General features: G+C 40.2%; 2 protein-coding genes across 15 annotated transcripts in view; one reads left to right on the forward strand and one right to left on the reverse strand.

Moving 5' to 3' along the window:
- Nucleotides 1-3,974, forward strand: part of RNF38 (ring finger protein 38) — a 105,624-nt gene extending 101,650 nt beyond the window's left edge. For all 13 annotated transcript variants that reach the window (XM_087957424.1, XM_026672970.2, XM_087957426.1 and 10 more), the window contains one exon: nt 397-3,974. In XM_087957424.1, coding sequence (XP_087813550.1) covers nt 397-459 — 63 coding nt within the window. In that variant the 3' untranslated portion in view covers nt 460-3,974. The remainder of the gene's footprint in view (nt 1-396) is intronic.
- Nucleotides 3,975-6,544: 2,570 nt separating this feature from the next.
- Nucleotides 6,545-17,682, reverse strand: NANS (N-acetylneuraminate synthase). Of its 2 annotated transcripts, XM_087957430.1 has the most exons (7): nt 17,444-17,682; nt 15,631-15,806; nt 13,808-14,023; nt 13,156-13,255; nt 12,035-12,189; nt 11,520-11,786; nt 6,545-8,090 (listed from the first exon to the last, which is right to left on the reverse strand). In XM_087957430.1, exons 2-7 carry the CDS (start codon nt 15,733-15,735, stop codon nt 7,881-7,883), a joined length of 1,053 nt encoding a protein of 350 aa, XP_087813556.1. In that variant the 5' UTR covers nt 15,736-15,806; nt 17,444-17,682; the 3' UTR covers nt 6,545-7,880. The 2 variants fall into 2 exon arrangements, with proteins under 2 accessions (XP_087813556.1, XP_026528761.2); XM_026672976.2 differs by lacking the exon at nt 15,631-15,806.
- Nucleotides 17,683-20,723: the final 3,041 nt, after the last annotated feature.

Below are 20,723 nucleotides of genomic sequence, written 5' to 3' on the forward strand. Positions count from 1 at the left end.
TGTTACCTTACTGAGCCAAGGACAAGTAATCGGCCACCGAGTCTTCTTAGCAGATTTGCCGAAAATGATGTTTCTAATTTTAGGCTGAAATCTTACGTACTGTAGATATTGGCATAAGGCAGAAAATACAAGTCAAGGAGATGAAAAGTCATGGACTCCCATTCAATTTCATTGTACACATGTTGTGCATTGACAACAAAGGTTTGATTTGAGGTTTGATCCTACCCTCAAAATTTTTCTCTTTCCATATTAGTTCATCCTCCAAAGCAATTTCTACATCTGTTGAAGATAATATGTCATTTATTATAATGAGCAGTTTTTTGCCCCTCAGAAGGGTGTTTTCCATTTTGTAGTCACTGTAGCCTTCCTTCAGTAAAACCTCTTTTTTTATTTTAGGCAAATCGTACCTGCCCTATCTGCAGAGCTGATGCTTCAGAAGTGCATCGTGATTCAGAATGACCAGTCTAAGAGCACAATTCTACTTTGGGTGTTCCTAGTCACATGTGTGTATATATATATATGAACTCTCCATTGAACTTAACCCGTGTGGCTTCCAGCCTTCCCTTTACACAAAAGGGTCAATGGACCTTTCTTTGCACTGTGTGATTTAATCAACTATAAAGCTTATAATTAGTCTTCACAATTATGGGATTGTTATACTAACTGTGTGATTGGAACTCCAAAGATTTTTTTTTTCTTTTAGCTTAATTTCGTGTGTGCACTAACATTCCCTGGTTTTTGTGTGATCATTCCGAGTGTTGCTGCGAGATTACAGTGGAACGTGATCTTCTAGCATGTGCTTTTATATAAAAAGTGGTAGCTCCAAACAATATAGCAATCTACCTTATATAGAGCCTTCAAATACTGTGAGTGAGAATAAATGGTGCGGGTGGGTGCGTTGATCGCAGGATGTCTGTTATGTATGCAGGCGAGCAAGAGTTTGGCGATAGCGTGTGAGAGGACTTATATACCAGCATGTACTGAGGATGTATGTGTGTAGTATTAATTATGCTGCAATGTATAATCTTGTGTGTTATTTAAACAGTACTAGTACTGTACACTGGTTTCTTTCCTTGCGTTTGCAGTTGCACACTGAATGCAAAGGGTGCAGCAATTATAGACATTTGATATTTCATCCCCCATGTATTTAATAGTATAAAAGGTCCTTTTTGCTTTTATCCAGATAAATATTATGCTTCCCATTAATTGGGGGTCCTATATCTGTCATTATAGAGCATATTGATTCTCAGTTACAATTAATTAGCCTTAATTTTAGGCTGCTGGAATTTCTACATTAAAAAAAAACAAAAACCTTGCAGCTCACTGCTAACTGTATAAGGAGTTGCAGCATTGCACAGTCAGGTAGCAATATTAAAAATTCTCAACTGATAACGGAAAAGCCAATTGTCCTCTCTCTTTTTTTAAATTTTTCCAATCAATATTGGTTCTTTTTAATTGAACTTTGGAATACATTGTTTTTAAATTACAGAGTGTGGAGATAACTTTGTTTTGAGGTGTTTTTTTAATTTTTTGTCTATAAATACAGAAACAGAGAGGATCTTCAAATCTTGTGCAAATGCTTCTTGTATTGTTGGCAATATATTTGCTTAAATATACAGATACACTGGCACTAATTCACATTCCTTGCCATATACAAGCTACCATATACAATACTTTTTAAAGATTTTTTCCCCTTTTTCAAAGCCTTCAGTTTTGTGAACAAAGTAAACCCTTAGCACTTTCTTAGAGATAGAACATTGTGGTTCTCCATCTTAGCCATGGTACCATGTTCACCTTCTACTGCCTGGCAAGTGTCACAAATGCAGTTTCTAGCTTGCTACACTGGGTAGCAAGCTTTTGTGTGGATGTTAAAGCATCCTCAGTATTGTATGGATAGTATGAAGAATATTCATGGTCAAGAATGGGGTATACGAAACAAGAAAAAAAAAAACCTAAATGCTGTGAATTTGGAGTTGACCTCCTTTCAACTGCCTTCTGAATAATGTAGTGGTAAAATTGGCATCACTTAACATTCTGGACTTGGTGTTTAACTTTTTTTACAACAAAGGAAACAGTTGTCTACCCATGGCTACATGATTCTCCAAGAGAGGAATGTTTATTTCTGGATTTCATTTTTTAAGCGCCAAAACCTTTGATTGCAACGGCACAAGCGCTGCAGCTATCGCTGCAAGTCAGCTTTCTGGATCTTGTGTGTCTTTTCTGATGCTTTATATGCTGCTATATATTGAATCTCTTTATTCCTCCAGAACAGTGTTGGTTGTGAATCATCCTCCTTCCTCAAAGCTCTGATGACTAATTGCAGTGTGTGGTTCTACAAATTTAAAAAAAAAAAGCACAATTCCCATCAACCTTCCTTGTTTCAGATACTGTTTGCCTCTGTTTAGTAACTTAGACGCCTTAGTCTGTCCATAGTGTCAGGAACTGTAATCTGTGTGACAGATTTTACATGTTACAATTTTTCTCTTCAATGTGCTCTAAGAAATTGTCTCAGTGTGTTGAAAAGTTTAAATTATTGCACATGGTAAATTTTATTTTTTTAAGCAAACAAAATCATGGGTCGGGAAGTGGGAGGGAAGCCACACATGTTTTACAGAAACTCTGGATCTTTTTTATATTGCTGGATTTTCAGAAAAAGAAAAAGAAAAAAGAAAAAATTACCACACAGAATTACCATACTACTACCCTGCTCATTGTCCGCTGAGTATCCACTCAGTGTAAAGCTTGCTTTGGTAAAAGTAAAAGACGTTTTCTGGAACACAGTGATGAGGCACATTAGTATCTTAATTCCGAGAAAGGGCTTTCCAGCCCTCCTTCTGGATCCAATATTGCAGTGCAGCGTCTGTCCCTTGAATCCCCATTTTGTTTGAAGAACACTGTTGATGGAGGGATAGGACTGCAGGAGGGGAACTATTCTGGTAGCATACTCAAGTTAATTGTTGCACTCTTGTGGCAGATCTTTTTGAATGACTTGTTCGCTTGGGACTCTTGCAAATGTGTGCAGGTTTGCTTCCTGTGGTTAGGTTTGTGTGAGACACATGTGCATGTGTTTTGAACCAACTCAAAGCTGGCTACCATGGAATTCTGAACCCATTGCAGCTGGCAGGCGAGAGGGGGAGATCATTCTTCGCAGTAAACTGCCATGCATTATGCACATTGACACATCTAATTCTACAGCCCTCGATGCCTGACAGCACCTAATTATACTATTGGGTAGCCTCTTCCCCCTTATCCCTACCTCTCCCTAATGGAAAAAAATAAATAAAGTTGGCTTTATCATGTTGGCACTGCTGGGGTTTTATTTGCATGAATTGTCAACTTAATTTGACCTCCTGGCTTTTTAAAAAATAAATGGTATAAAGGCCTTAAGGATATCTCTTTAAGGTCACACCTCTGGTTTTCTTTTGCAGATTATTTTGTGGAAAGTAATTTCTTTTGTATAAACTTCTTTGTACAGTCTCCAGAATGTGATATTTGTTGCAGCTGTTAACATTTCCACTTCTTGTACTATTTGGGATTTACCAACTCTTAACTTTGCTTTCTAAAAACTCAATTTTAAAAATCCTGTTATTTGTAGACATCAGAGAATGGTGGTTCTCTCACCTTTGCTCCCTTTGGTACCTTCAGTTACCTCATTTTGGTATTTTTTTGTGTTGCAAATTTGCTAATGATTATAAAAGCTTATGGATTTTGTTAGAATTATATTTGTCAAGTGTTTTCTTTAAGATCATACTCCATTGTATCATTTAACATGTAGTTTTAAATGTATTATAAATATCTGTAACCAAATCATTTGAAGGCTTGATAAATTTTTAACAAAATTTGTACATTTTTTATGAGAGTTACTAGTAATGCTTTACTAAGTAGTGCAATGAATTTTTATTTTTAATCCCTGTGCCCAATTTTGGAGTTGAGAGGGTTGTTCAGTAATAAATGTATGATGTACACTTAGACAACTTTGTGTTTTTTCTTGTAAAGTAGCTGTTTAAAAATCTATTAATTGGCCTGGGAACCTCCTCTTTAATTTAAAAATAGAAATAGAGGTTGAATTATATAGCAAGAAAATTGTTAAAAACTCAAATGACAATTTGATTCTAATTTAGCATTGATACATCATTTAAAATTTCAGCAACTGAAGGTTTGGAACTGCCCAGTCTCTTTAAATAATATTGCTTTGGATATTCACGTGGATTGCTATGTATTATTTCTTTTGGGTATTCATGTTGTTATATATTGTTGCTTTTTTAGAATACCTTTTTTAATGTGTGAGGCTCAGTTATACATTTAAACTATCAGCTTACTAATGGTTTCTTATTACTAGCCTCTTTAGGGTAAAAAGTAGACAGGCAGATGTGGGGCATTCCATTTCCAGATTATTTATATGCAGTCTAAAATGCTCTTTTTGTTTACATCTGTAAACAAAAAGCATCAAAGTGTATACCAATCCCTATGCATTTGTATATTATGTCTGATGGACGCGTATCTCAGTTTATGAAACTTTATTCTAATAATAGTGACATTTGGACATTTGCATAAACTTTGTTTGGCCTACTCTTGATATTTTGTTATAGATTGTAAGCAAGCGGAGCTGAATCTCAGGGCAGTGGAATCTTTCTGTTCCTTCTCTCAGCTGGGTGAAAGAGGAGTTGGATCCCTGCATAATGGATGGTGCTTGACTAGTGATCATTCCTTTATTTACAAAAGTGTGTAGGATACTTTCAATTTCAGTTTACTTTCCTCCTATTTCCTGCTTTTTTTCATTGCCATTCAGGACTCAGATGTTTTCAGTAGGAAGGATGCTCCTGGAAAGCTCCATATACTACTTAAAAATACGGTGTTTTTGTTTTTTTAAATTTGGAACAAAATCTCAGACCTCTGTTCGCCACCAGAATACTCTGGAAATAGTGGAACGGGACCAAATTTAATATGGAGGGAAAAGTCAGCAAGACTAAGATTTGAGTATAAAGATAGGCCAGATCTGGCTGAGAGTCACAAAGAAAAAATCCCCAGTCCTCTTTGAAGAATTTGGGCAGTAATTCCAAATGTGCCTATAAAATTACAATGAGTAAGATTTTTCCAGTTTGAAACATTTTAATCCCAAAGTACTGCATTTTGAAGGCTGAACAGTTCCGATAGAAACAACTGTTCTGTCCTTTCCAAACATTTTCCAAGGCTCACTCAATAATTCCATAAATCTTGCGAGCACAAAATAGCACCACAAACTCCGCCCATTCCTGGAATGGTGTAGAACCCCAGTGCTTGAATTTTGCCAGTGTTTAGGAATGCGGAAGGGCACAAAAGTGGCAACTCTTCAAAGCAGCTGAAACTTTTCCCAGGATCATAAGGAACCTGCAGTTCTAGGAAAAGATACATTTGTTTTAAAGGGCTGTAACTTAAGTTCTCTGTTTGTGTTTCTATAACTCTTGAAGCCTCTTTTTGAGTGAAATCAAATTCCTACACAACCCTAGTAAAACTTACAGAGTAATTTAGTACTTTGATATATACTAAAGGGAAATGCAGTTATCACTAAAACATATTAATGTCTTGAGTGAGCAATGCCTTGAGAAAAATAAAAGAGTACAGAGATAATTAAAAGATTTCATAAGAGTTAAGAATGTTGATAGTTAACAGATGATAAATAATGGAAAAAGAAAATGCTAAGGATGTTTGACTTTCACTTAATTTGATTGCATAACTTGTTTATAACTCTACCACAAGGTAACTTCAATCCTAGCATTTCAACCAGCATGGGGAAGGACAAATTTGTAATCTGTATATCTAAAAAAATCCCAGATAAGACAACCTCAGGCAACCAGAATCTTCCAGGTGTGTGTTGGATCAACTCCCATTTTGCTTTCCTGTTAATCCTGCAGCTTGGTCTGGGGCTGTGGATCATGTTGCCTTAGGTCAGGGCTGTCAAACTGCTGGCCCGTGGGCTGGATGCATTACGTGCTGGCCACAACCCCGCCCAGGTTAGCAAAGGGGAAAAAAGTTCTGATACATCATGTGATGCCACTGTGACAACACGAGTTTGACACCCCTGCCTTAGCTGGACCATAATTCTCTCTTCCCAAGCAGACGCAGTAATGACAATGCTAATATACCTGGATGGTTGTTACTTGCAAAGGGTAGAACTATACATTAGTTTTAAGAACCACTTTGAGGACAAAAGGTAATTTGAGGATGGAATTCCCAAGAAAGGACTGAGCCCTTATTCCTAAATAAATGTTTTCTGATTTCCCCATAACTCTGTCCCCATTTTTTTTGGTGTTTTTTTTTTTAAGACAAGACCCGCCATCCTTGACAAACTCTGTTTAGTATATTAGCCCTGTCACTATGGCATAAAAAGTCTAGTTGTTTCAAATATAGTTCTGGGTAGCAGGGGGTCCATTTCTAGCAGCATTCATCCTTTCCTCAAATCAAAAAGACTCCAAAGGGTCTCTCTCCCCCCTCAATAATTGAAGATCCAAAAGGAGATCCAATTGAGTTGCCCCACATGAATACAAACAGGGCAGAGAGAAAAAAGTTTATTCAACAAATTTTATTAACTGTTTTTCAAATCTTAAAAAGAATTTGTCCATTATTGTTTGATCATTTCCTTAGAGCAAGATGAATAGAATGACACCATAATGAATCACCAAAAACAAAAAATCTATGCAGATATTGCATCAAATGGTTGAGGAATCAAACCTGCACCCACTTCCTTTCCTTGTTTCTGAGCTTCCGTGGCATTCGCATAGTGGAATACTTTTTATGAGAGGCATGTACCTGTGTAGATTCCATAGCACATAGACTGCATCTCCACTTTCACAAGCTGCAGCCTGTATGAAGTTTATATAAATGTAACATTCATTAGCATGTACCAGAATGGTCCAGAAACAGGGTAGGTGGACTAACACTTGCCTGAAATTTCCGCTTGAGCTTTTTAAGTAAACCAATCTCACAAGAATGAAATCTCTTGGATACTTTTCAAACATAAGCCAGCACATTCTTCATTTAAAGTATTTAAGATGTGAAATGTGAATTAAGTAGTATACCATTAAATAGAATGCTAAATTCATTAAAAACATCTTGAGTGATTCTGATTCATTACAAGGCACATGATACAACCAAAAACAATAGCATCATAAACAGAATTTTGGTAGGGTCATGTTAAAACATGTTGACTCTATTGCTTCCCAATAGGAATTGTTTATCATAGCCAACTTAATTTTTTCTTTCAGAGAAGCAGTCATTGATCATAAACTCAATTTCAGGGCAGAGTTTTCCTTAAGTGTCTAATAAACAGGTTTGTCTGTACAAGCTGATTAGATACCGGTACTTAGTACCCTAGAAGCATGTAAGGGAGGTTTAAAAATCTGAAATATTGTTTGCATACATTTTATACTTTCTCTATAGCCAAACCTTAATGATTAAGACAGGAAAGGAAGACTGACAAATCAAATTGCATGAGCATAGAATTTACTCAAAAGCATATTCTCTGTGGTATTCCCAACTAGCACTGCAGTTCTTGTCCTGTATTTTTCACGCTAGAAGAGTCTAATCTTAACATGAGGACTAGTATTGTTTAATCCTATGAAAATATTTCCATAGCTGTGCAATACTTTTTGGGCAGTAACTCAACTTGAAGGACATGATGTCATTCCTGACTGTAAGGCCCTCAGCCATACTTTCTGAAGACAAATGTAATTACTCTATTTCAATGAAAGTCTGTTCTTCAGAAATGAAATTCTATCTGAAAGAAAAATCCCACCATGGTTCACTTTCCCGTATAACTTCAATGTAATTTTAAATATTAGGACTTTTAATATTTTGGCCAATCACACTTTCCAAGACAATCCTTGATAAATATAGAATACCACTCAGCATTTCATTTTTTTCACATGATTTTCAATTGCATCTGCAACAATGGTCTCATCTTCCTCAATATTGACCTTGACCTTCTTGCCGACCAATTCGAAAATATCTTCTGGTGGATATCCTTTGGGTTCCCCCACCTTTATTGTGAGCATGTCCAACGTGAGCATGGTGCCTTCGGGGATCCTGACCTTGGCAATTACGGATTTCCCCAGCTGCAAAAAGCGTAATTTAAGTAGGCAAAGTTATTCTACAGAGAACTTACAACTGAAGTGCCATAAGCTATTCAAGCAACATAGATTTTCAGAGAAGTCTGACCTGAAGCAGGAGGTAGAGGAAATGACCGTGTGCGGTAACATACACCACAGCAATATTGCCACACACGGTAGAGTACATTCATGGAATGTTTACTAGGTTAGATCACAATGAAAAGCCCTAACAAAATTAAGAAATCTGTTGCATAGTCCAAGATCCAGTTCTATCCATTTCTGTCTAGAAGCTCATGCACAATTGTCACCCAACCTCTTTAAAACCATGTTGTCGTCTCCCCACAAATGGTATTCAGCTCTGAACTTAATATAGCACTTGAACAGCAAGAATAATTACTTTCAAGGGGAACAGAGAAGGTGACCCAGCCTTTTGCATACTGTTCACAATGACATCGTACTGTTGATGCTTAAAGAAAATTGTGGCCATGGTAGTACCGTAAGATCTTTATCACTTATAGAATGGTTGCCACAGTGGTATAGTCATATAGCAACTGATAAGAAGTCGGCTGATAAAGACTGCATCGCTCTGTAGTGCGAAAGCTGAACCATTCTTTGAAGTTGTAACAATTCAGGAAGTTGATGTGTTTAATCAAACACTATTCCTTGTACATGACTCTGTAATTAATTCTGCAGCATGAGAGTTTTCATAGTAACAAATATTAAAAACTGAAGTAGCCAAAGGAGTCGTGATTCCCAAATAGCAAGGATAATTTTGGCCATTGCTCTCCTGTATAGGACCTCCTACTCCACACCAATGACCTTGAAAACTAAAGGTAGACCGCAACTTATAACCCCAACTGAGCCCCAAATTTCTGTTGCTAGATGACCCATTTGTGAAGTGTGTTTTGCTCCATTTTATGACCTTTCTTGCTACAGTTGTTAAGTGAATCACTGCAGTTGTTAAGTTGATAATACGGCTGTTCGGTGAATATAGCTTTCCCATTGACTCTGCTTGTCCGAAGATTACAACAAGTAATGACATGATCCTGGGACACCGCAACCGCTGTAAATACGACTCAGTTGCCAAGCATCCACATTTTGATCATGTGATCCCTGGGATGCTGCAACAGTCGTAAGTGTGAAACGGTCATAAGCCACTTTTTTTCAGTGCTGCTGTAACTTTGAACAATCACCAAATGAATTGTTATAAGTCAAGGACTCCCTGTATTAGGGAATTCAAGAGCTAGGGGCAAAAGTGGAAAAGCAGAGGAACATTCCTGAAGAAGGTAAGGGCAATCATTTCAGCACCGAGGAATCTGCAGGTGTCTATATGCAAACATAAGGAACCAAAACCAATTGAACAGGTACTTCACCTCTTACCTTAAACCCCCACCCCATGATTATCCAGCACAGTGGTAATCGTGAAATAGTTAAATCATTTTCAGGATTTACCGGATGAAGACAGCACTTTCCAACCTGAAGCCAGAAGAGTTGGCTGGGTAGTGTAAGTAACAAAAGTGGTGCTGCGACATAAGCTTTGTCCCTTTGTGTGTGCACTGTGACATCACGCTCACATACAGGAGTAAGGCTTGCATCACTATAGTAGGGTGCCTCTTTTGTCATTTTAACAAAGGCTCCAGTCCTGTGAGCATCTCTCTCCCTAATCCTGCAGGGCTATATACTGATGTTCAGGTAATTGCATTTTTTTTTTAAATATGATGGAAATGGGAAAATGAATATACTGGGATGAACTGCATTTGGCAGTTGAAATCCCACCAGGCTCAAGGTTGACTCAGCCTTCCATCCTTCCGAGGTGAGCAAAATGGAAGACCCAAATTGTTGGGAGGGAATATGCTGACTCTGCAAATCACTTAGAGAGGGCTCTAAAGCACTATAAAGCGGTATATAAGTCTAACTGCTATTGCTATTAACTGTAGTTAATTTTACGTTATGTTGAAACAAATTTAGCATTTTTCCTATTTTCAGTTTTACATTTATTTTGGCTTTGCCTGCTTTTGGTGATGGAGCCTTGCCATATTAATCAAAAGCCAAGGATTGATCCAACAAAGCTATGCAGTCCTAAACTAGAGAGATAAAATTATGGAGCCCTACCTTCCAAGTTGTCACTGCAGAATGATCGCTGCAGGGTTCCTACATTCCAACTGTACAATCTGTTGCCCAGCAACCAATTATGGAAAACTTTTATGACTTGTTCCCACATCAGCATTTATTAATTCTGGAGTTTGTTGTTCACTGTCCAAAATGATCACATCTATTGGTTTACAAGCTTCCAAATTAACACTTATGACAATTTGGGATTCCATGGTAGCACAACTGCAGTAATGAATATATACAGCCAAATGTATATATCCACCTTCCTTCCAATAAACTTAAAGTTCCCAAACCACTTCTTATCCAGGCACAAACCAGATCCACCTTTGGTTTAGTTTCAGCAAGAGAACAGTGATTGTGATCACAAAGCAATGCCTAATGCCCATGAATTGTACATATAGTTTTAGATGATTAATCTTATTAATCTAAGGTTTTTGGTTGTGAAATCTGCAGGTGTTGCTCAATTAATAGCTCCTACCGGTAACTTGTCCTACAGCCTGGGATTTGTAATAAGGAATAATAGCAGGCAGAAATACCTATGGGAATCAAAGACTTCCACCAGAATGAAAGTAGCATCACAATGTGTCAGAGTATATTCATGAACCGAAATATAGCTTGGTAACAAGGTCAGCCAATGAATAGGCATAGTAACTAAGTCAGCCAATGAGGATAGTTTGGAAACTGAAACCAGAAGTAGCCTAGGCTGGAAACTGAAACTAAAAGCAGCCTAGGCATGGCTCTGTTAAGCTCTGCAGCTATGTTGAGCTCTGAATCTGTCTATTGAGATGAAACTGCTTCTCTCCTCTTGCTTGCCTGCTGATCTGTTGAAGATGAAACTAACTTGCTTGCTTGCTGAAGACTGGAGCTCCACTCTGAAATTGCAACATGCTTCTGTTTGAGTTTGCTCCACGTTGGGAGAAATCTACAATTGGTTTGTAAAATCTACTTATGTTTATAAAGATGTTAAATGAAGCATCAGCCATCTGTGTTTATTTTTCTGGCGCTGAATTATTGCTACAAAATTCTCAATACACTGCAAGACCCAAACTCTCTTGAACGTGCATGTGATGGCAGGAGACAGGTATGACTAGGGGACAGCTTGCATTGCTGCTTCTGTCATGGGATGCTCACTTGCCCACCCGCTCTGCTCTCAGCTTTAGTTTAGCGATAATTGGAAAATACAGTATCCACTTCCCTGGTACTTGACCAAATCAGGCAGGTCTACTAGTAATAGGAGTAAGTCAATGGCTTACCCCTCAGTCATTCTCAAACACATAGAATATAATTCCTGGGAAGAAGGTCTTTCTGCCTTCAAGAGATTACCTTTTCATTGCAAGCTTCTTCACAAGGCAAGAGTTGTTTGATCGGTGATCCCATGGCTTTCTCTACCATCCGAATGCTTCTCACCAATTCTGCTAACTCTTTGGGCTCCAGAGAGGCTTGATGGTCGTTGCCTTTCCAGGTCTTGTCCAAAGTGATGTGGCGCTCCAATATTTTGGCCCCCATCGCCACTGCAGCAATAGAAATGGCTATCCCGGTCTCATGACCTGAATAACCAATAGGAATATCTGGGAAGGCTGAGCGGTATTCCTAAAATGACAATAAAATTGACAGAAATTGCCAGTGCAAAGTGATTTGGCTCACTCGTGTTTAATATGAAAGTTTTTGTGTCACAGTCCAACACAGGCCTACTCATCAGAAAAGTAAAAGTACCTGTGCAGGCTTACTCAAGGCCTACTTATAGCCCTGAGCTGGCAATCAACATTGTCTTGCGGGAATTATCACAGCTATACTGTTCTACGTTGCTATATTCTTCTACCACGCTCCACCTCACTGACCGTTATGACACGAAGATTGACGTCTTCAGGGTGAAGGGGGTAGGCACTGGTGCACTGAAGAAAACAGAAATTCGGGTTGATGGGCTTCACCAGCTTGTAAACCTGCTGCATTATGCTCATTGACTGCATCCCACTGGAAATCACCATTGGGCGACCTGGAATGAAAAGCCAGGGCAGCATTTTTAATTTTACAAAAGATTGGCTTCCACAGGCAAGTTATATGAACTGATAACTGTCAATTGATAATCTCATTAAATCTATCCCCCTTTCCATCTGGACAGATCTGGGTCTCAACTTGTTCGCTGCATCATTTCTTTTCCTCTTCCCAATAGTAATGTGGCCCCATTTTGTCTATTCCACAATACAGGTTTGAATTCTCCAATTATTTTACACTCCAAATTGGCACACTTGAATGAATATTCCTATTCCGCAAGCAAGGAAGAGTGATACATATCCATCTTGTTGTCTTTCTAATGCAGGGCTGTCCAATCTTGGCAACTTTTAAGACTGGCTAGGGAATTCCAGGAGTTGAAGTCCACAAAACTTAAAAGTTACCAAGGTTGAACACCCCTGTTCTAATGCTAGATTTTAATAGAGTCCATGAATCCATCTTCCATGTTTTATCATTTTTACCCAGGATTAGTATTTCTGTAGGTTTTATGGCAGAATCATTTACAATTTATTTTAAACACTATTCTAAATGTGACCAAATGTGACAAACTTGTCAACGTATTTTGATTATACTCAAGACTTTCCTAAACGTTTGTCAACTAGTTCTGAGTTCAAAAAGACGGGATAGACATGTTTGAGGGAGTCCATGAAGAGAAATCTTTTCTTTGAAGAATACTATTGTTTTATTACCCATCAATCTTTACTGTAAAAAAAAAAAACCTTTAAACTGATGTACTGTATTGTGAAAAACTAACATTCAGGAAAAGGGGAGGGATACTGCTCTCTTTCTGTGCGGGGGGGAGGGAGGGAGGGGAGGGAGAGAGAGCGAGAGAGCGAGCTGTGCATTTTATGGATTCTTTGGATACAAGAGCATATGAATCCACATTCATTTATACCAATAAAAACAGGCGGTTGCACATCCATTATTTTCTCCGCTCCCCCTAAATTACCTTTTCGGGCTGTCTTCTCCAAGTATGGGAAATTATTTGTATCCCCGGATCCGACTTTAAAAAATGGAACAGCCAGCTCGTGCAGAAATTCTACAGCCATCTATTGAGAAAGACACACACAAAAAGCAAAATTGAAACAAAATCTCCAACTGGATGAATGGGTTCACTAAAAAATTAAGAGGAGGGTTAAAAGGGCAATTTATAGTCCTACCAAAATCATGGAAGAAAATTTGCTAAATATGTTATTGTTTTCTTCCACACATCAATCCATAAAAACAGTTGGTTTCTTTGATCCGCAGTACGGTTCCTGCTGTTGTTCAGTGTTAAACTTGGGTTCCATTTTCTGAAGTCAAAACACGATAGGCTCTGAAACTCCAACCCCACGTGTTAAAATTCCCCTGTAATATATTCTGCTATTCTCTCCCCTGTGGGAAGAAAGACTAAAGGTGCTTGGGAACAAGCAGATGAAATGTGTAAAGGACCTGAAGTGACCAAGTCAAAGAAGAGGCAAGAAATTGAATCTTAAGTATGTCAATAAATTCTGGGATTGCTATTACAGGAAGAATCTCTACCACACCCCACCCCTTTGTGTGGGCAAGCTCAGAAGCCAAAGCTCCTTTTAAACGTCAAATTCCAAATTCCCAACTCTTACTTCATCCATGCCGGATGCTGTGAAGAAAATGCCAATTTCCTTGGCGTAGCGTTGCAGTTCTCGGTACTGATCGTGACTGAACTCCAGGTGGCGCTTGTGTTCCCCATAGGTTCTCCCCCAAGAGTGTTTGGAGGTGTATGGCCTCTCCAAAGCTCTCCGGTTGAATTTGTGCTCCAATTCGCTTTTCTGGAACTTAGCACAGTCCGCTCCGCATTCCTGCAAAGAGACAACCCCAGCAAGACTTTCATGAGGCCGCTTTAACACACCCACCTCACAAAACAAAGGTTACGGCAGGTCCCGCTCAGTGGGATATGCAGTAAGCTGCATGCTCATTTTATTTCTTTAAAACCTTTATATAGCCTCCCATCTTATAATCAAACTTCAGAATAGAATAGAATTCTTTATTGGCCAAGTGTGATTGGATACACAAGGAATTTGCCTTTGATGCATAAGCTCTCAGTGTATGTAAAAGATATGTGATAGATCATGATCACAGACATCATAAATACATTCATCATTCAGGCGGCTCCCAATCAAAAAGATTTAAAACAGCATAAAACCCATACTAAACCAAAACACCTGCTGCCAAGTCAAGCTTCCAATGTGCAGTTACCTCATCTTACCCCAGAACTTAGAGGAAAAGGTGAAAAAGTAACTTCTTCAAAGCTTTACAAAAGGCTAGGCAGGTAGAGGCCCCACCCCGCCCCCCCCCCCCCGGTCCAAACGTCCAGCGGCAGCTTCCGGGCGTTACTTCAGGTAGTGTCCCATAGGGCAGTGGCAGTTACAGAAAAGGCATACTTCCTAGCTCCCATCAGTCGAGAATATTTAGGGGAAAGGGGCTAGGAGCATGCTGTTCTGACCAAGACTTCCTGAGATCGTAATTAAGCACACGCTTAGTCCAAACAACTCTTTGTTTTATTTCAACGCTGGGAATTATGTTCATTCCCAGCCCGTAATGAGTTCCAGTCTCTCAAAATAAGCATCCACCTTTATCTCCTTTGAATTGCTGCCAACAACTAAAGTGCCAAATTAACTGAAAAAAACCCCAACCCAAGTACAAAGTCCACACAAAGCTTCAAGGTTTAATCCAAACAGAGCGAATGACTTTGCTTCCTGCAAAGATTTCTCTACCTTTGCATGTCCTTTATACCATAGGGGAGGGGCAATCACCTCCAAGCCTTACTCCCGAGTTGCCCCTTTTCTCTTAGCTGCTCTTGCCTTCTGGCAGCTCTGCGCGCACACGCGCACTGGGAACAGGCTCCCCTTGTTCCTTTGCCTCGCTACTGCCAGATTCTGGAGGCTCTGGAGTCACCACATATACAGATAGTCCTGGCCCCATCTCTGTATCGGACTCTGGACCCTCGTCCGAGTCCTCCCCAGACTCCCGGACCGGTCCTTGTACTTTCCCACGGTCTGATTCTGCTGCTGTCTGCACAGGCTGCCAGCGAACCACAAGACATGCCCACACTATCTGACCTGTCGGATGGAATGGGTAGATGTCCTTAGGGAAAAGTGGCCTCCCAGCTAGCCTGGCCCTGTGATATATAGTTCTTTAAAGGATGACCAGCACCTTGGATTGCACCTAGAAAGAGACCAGAAGCCACTGCCGCTTGCACAATGGTGGTATTAGATGGGCATACTTAGACTTAGAATAACTTTATTGCCACTTTGAATGTACACTAATCAGCATACATTAAAATGACATTTCATTGCATATAGCTCTCAAAGACTCACCCCCTCCAATATACACTATATACACAAGGCAAACTAGCTAACTAACAACTTAGGGACATCCATCACTGCACACAATGCTGTGTTCTTACCTGCACTAAGCCTCCCTCATCCTCATGAAGGACCCTGCACTCCGCTAAATAACGTTTGTTTAACGGCCACATCAGGGAGAACAGAGCGTCGTTAAGCAAAACCATCTCGCTTATCAGTCAGCACCACTTGCAACTATAATGGGCTGGTTTCGTGATGATCGTACACCGAGGACTGCCTGTAATTTAAAAGCACCACACAAGGTATTACACACAATAATATTGCTAAACCATTAACAGCAATATTTTTGTATGCATGGTATATGTAAGGCCAAAACGGCAGCACCGTTTGTATATTTACAGTTGTAAACAATAAAAAATATATATTTTTAAAAAGATATTATATACAATGTAGAGAGAGAGAGAGAGATGATTTCCTCGCTCCCAGGCAGGTGGCAGCAGAAGTCATAAAACTTGATAGAGACATGACACAAAGTGACATCCATTTCTCTCTGCTCTGTGAGCTTAATGGAAAGATGACGTGCACCCAAACCATTCTGAAAAATCCCGCAGTCACAGGAATAAAGCAAGTAGGGCTCTTTTTTCTATATTGTTTAGGCATCTTGCAGATAAGCTGCCCAACTGATAAATCCCTTAATACTGATGGAGTAAATCCTATTTCTAAACACATCCTGAGGTTCTCCATATGGTAGGCAACTATATGCTGCACCCTGCCTTGTTCACATAGGCTTAATGGGAAACCACACAATTGCCCCCTATTTGTAATTCTTCCATCTTTCCCAAACTTTTCTGTCCTGATGGGAACAGCAGCACAACTGTCACACACCCAGGTTCCAGAGATGCAGATGTTCACCTGTTCTTTTTTGTTCTATGCTTTACATTGAAAGCTTAGCTCAAAGGTGACAAACCCAGACCACATATCAGCAAATAAAAACAGGCATATTTGGTGGTGGTTATGCAGTGGTGGTTAAGGAATTGAGCAGACATTTGAGAATTCCAGCTCCTAGTCCACCCTTACTTTGGGTCAGTTTACTTTTCTTCAATTTGGCTCTTTCACTGGGCCCTTTCCTTTCCCTTCCTTCTTTCCTTTCCTTTCTTTTTCTTTTCCTTCTTCCTTTCCTTTCTCTTTCTTTTTTTCCTTTCCTTCTTCCTTTCCTTTTTTTCTTTTTTCCTTTCCTTCTTCCTTTCCTTTTTCTTTCTTCTCTCCTTTCCCTCTTCCTTTCCTTTCTCTTTCTTTTTTCCTTTCCTCTCTTTCTTTTTTCCTTTCCTTCTTCCATTCCTTTTTTTCTTTTCTCCTTTCCTTCTTCCTTCCTTCCTTTCTTTTTTCCTTTCCTTCTTCCATTCCTTTCTCTTTCTTTTTTCCTTTCCTTCTTCCATTCCTTTTTCTTTCTTCTCTCCTTTCCTTCTTCCTTTCCTTCCTTCCTTTCTTTTTTCCTTTCCTTCTTCCATTCCTTTCTCTTTTCCTTTCTCTTTCTTTTTTTCCTTTCCTTCTTTCATTCCTTTCTCTTTCTTCTTTCCTTTCCTTTTTTCCTTTTCTTTCTCCCTCCCTTCCTTCCGGGGCCGATTAAAATGCACAGCTTCACAAAGGAAAAACGGAATACAACCCTCATAAACCATTCGACGCAACCTCCAGTCCTCCAAACCAAATCAGCTCCACTCAGCTACAAGAAAGCCAAGCGAAGGCATATGAACCGCTGCCACCCCCAGGAATCAAAGGAAGGCTGCCCCTCTTTCTTTTGCCCCCAGCTCAGCTAAGCCTGGCCACTCATCGCCTCCCGCCTTTCCCGAGAAGCCCACCATCCTCGTCCTCCGCCTTCAGGCCGAGTGCCCCCGAAACCCGCGCTCGCGCCCCCACCTTAGCCACCCGGATCATCTGCTTGGCGATCTCGAGATCCCCCTGGTGATTCTGCCCAATCTCGGCGATAATAAAGCACGGGTGCTCTCCGCCGACCAGCCGGCCCGGGCACAGCTCAAGTTGCAAAGGCATCGTGGCGGTCGACGGGCTGGGGAGCGAGGCGCTGACCCACGGCCGCAAAGCGAGCTCCGCGATCAAGACCGAAAGCACCGTTCCGCCCCGACAACCTATCACGGCGCATGCGTCCCCGATGGCCCACGCCCAGCTGTCCGCGGGAACGCGTGACTTCCCTCTATACCGATGACGGAGGGAGGCCGGCGCTACGCCGCACGATCCAATCCGACCCGAAGCCAATCAACGCGACAAGCGTGGCGCGGTTCCCCACCGGGCGCCCTCGGGATTTGCGTGTAATCTGAGAATGGCGAGACTTAGCGGGAGGGGGGGGGATTTCATGGGCTGAGGTGTTTGCGAAGAAGGAGAAGGAGAAGGAGAAGAAGAAGAGGAGGAGGAGGAGGAGGAGGAGCAGAAGAAGGAAGAAGAGGAGGAGGAGCAGGAGGAGGAGAAGGAAGAAGAGAAGGAGGAGGAGAAGAAGGAAGAAGAGAAGGAGAAGAAGAAGGAAGAAGAGAGGAGGAGGAGGAGAAGAAGAAAAAGGAAGAAGAGAAGAAGGAAGGAGGAGGAGGAGAAGAAGGAAGAGGAGGAGAAGAAAAAGGGAGAAGAGAAGAAGAAGAGGGAAGAAGAAGACCAGACTTGAAATTCTAGAACTTGAAAACCTTGAATTACGCCGTCTTCGGTCTGACTTAAGCATGGTATATAAAATCATACATTGCAATGTCCTACCTGTCAATGAATACTTCAGCTTCAACCATAACAACACAAGAGCACACAATAGTTACAAACTCAAAGTAAACCGCACCAAACTTGATTGCAGGAAATACGACTTCAGCAATAGAGTGGTCAATGTCTGGAATACTCTACCCGACTCTGTAGTTTCTTCCCCAAACCCCAAAAACTTTAACCTTAGACTGTCTACTATTGACCTCACCCCTTTCCTAAGAGGTCTGTAGGGGCGTGCATAAGCGCACCAACGTGCCTACCGTCCCTGTCCTATTGTTTCTCTTATTCTTTTATTTTTCTTATATGTACCCATTTCATGTATTCACAACTATGTATACATTTATACTTATTATCTTGTAAACAATTGGCAAATCAAATAAATAAATAAATAAATAAAATAAGAAGAAGAAGGAAGAGGAGAAAGAAAGGAAGAAGAAGAAGAGCAGAAGGAGAAGAAGGAAGAAGAGGAGATTATTTATTATTGTTGTTGTTGTTGTTGTTGTTACACTCCATTCTGGGAGTTGAAGTCCGCCAGGCTTAAAGTTGCCAAGGTTGGAGACCCCTGATTTAAGAGAACTTTTAAGATTCCTGTAGTGTTGATTCTGGCTGAGTAATTTTTCTTTGAGAATTAATGGCAACCCTTCACATCCCAATCTGCACCACAAGAGGACCACCTAAGACCGCTTAGGAAAGCCCAAAGGCAAAAAAAAACCTGCCCATTATACCTTTGCAGATTCATTCATAAATTTAGAGCTACTTTTGTTTTTTAGACGGCCAGATGGAGGCCGCAGATGATGTATTCTGGAAGGAAAGAGGAAGAGGTTAAGGCAGGGGCCTTCAAACTTGATAGCTTTAAGACTTGTAGACTTCAACTCCCACAATTCCTCCTCCAGTCATGTTAGTTCAGGAATTCTGGGAGTTGAAGTCCACAAGTCTTAAAGTTTGAAGACCCTTAGGTTAAGGCTAACACCCATTTCTTTTGGCGACAGACTGAGGAAAACCCCTTTGCGTAAAATAAAGCTGAAGGCTGCAAAAGGTTGCGTTTCTCTCGTTTTGGAAAGAATTTGCGCAATCCCCAGACTTTAGGATAGACAGAAGGAGAGGGGGAAAGAATTTGGGAGATTTCTGATTATTTTCTATTTTGTATTTGAAAATATTGGATAGAGTGGTCCAATCTTCCCCAACTGATTGCCAACTGGTGATGGATTATGGGGTGTGTGGTCCTGTAGGTCTAGAGAGTACCACCTTTTGTAATGGTGTAATGCATTTAAGCCTCACATTTCCTTTAAAAATAATTGAATTTGCTTTATTTTGAATATTAGGATATTTGCTGCAACAAACAGCCTTTCCGCATCTCAAACTCATCAAATGTGTTTCCTGGTAATTCTAGAACTGATGTCCCAACATACCTGGTGGGTTTTGAAGAAGACTTGATGCTTGGAAATGTAACTTTTCCTTCTCCCTCCTCTCTAAAATGAATGTGGAGGAGCTGGGTATAACCCTTTGGTCTTTAAAGGTGAAAGTACTCATTGCAATACTTAAAACTTCTGTGTCTTTTCTCAGGATTGTGCCATTGCCCTCTTAAGTTCTCAAATATCCCAAAACACATTTCAGTGATGGGCTCAAATGCTCTGTTTATCCATATGAAGCAATGTGGAAGTGGAACTTGTAAAAAAAAATGTTGCAGTACAGGAATCCTCCCCATTTGATCCCAAAAGGGGAGTCTGTTCTGAGTAACAGCTGACTCTAGGCAATTTTTTCTAGAATAATAAGTTGTTCAAAGGCTAAGCCAATTGAGGATCCTATCCTATGTTCCGCTGTCCTTTTTCATTTTAAATTCTGCATTCCATAACTCTCCATGATCATTGAACATCCTGGTCCTTTGGCTGCCATCAAGCAGGAATGACGCCCCTCTTGAGTGTCTTGTAATAGTTTTGTATTTCTGCAACCCTCAAGGTTTCTCCAAGCACACATACCCCTCCCTTCTGTGTATCAGTGTCCTCACTTTACCTCATTTTTGCCACTGGGTAAGCGGTGACTTTGCTATTTAAAGAAGTAATTATGAAACAGTATTAAAGAGAGAGAGAGATGTAAAGATTTATCGCGGAATTTGAGAAAGCTTATCAAATTGTCTTCTCACTTGCAAGTTATCCTTTTTTGTGTTATGTGCAGCTTATTCACCCACCTGCAGTGTCTAAGGGAAGCATTTAGTAATGTAACTACTTTTGGCAGAAACTTGGTATGGCTGAAGTCAATATTTTTGAATAGGTTTCAGAGTATAGAAAACAGCTATCACCTCTTCTGAATGAGTATTGGGTGCCAAGCAACACCCTGGTTTGATGATGTTAGGTTAGATCTAAGTCTTAAAATTTAACTCTCAAGTGGGCTTTAGGGCTGCTCAACAAACTTTATTTGAAAGCAAGAATCCGCTTGTTTTAGGAGGCTC

Source organism: Notechis scutatus, chromosome 2, assembly GCF_049901735.1.
Source record: "Notechis scutatus isolate UNSWTSFEM ecotype Mainland chromosome 2, rNotScu1.2, whole genome shotgun sequence".
Classification (NCBI taxonomy): domain Eukaryota; kingdom Metazoa; phylum Chordata; class Lepidosauria; order Squamata; family Elapidae; genus Notechis; species Notechis scutatus.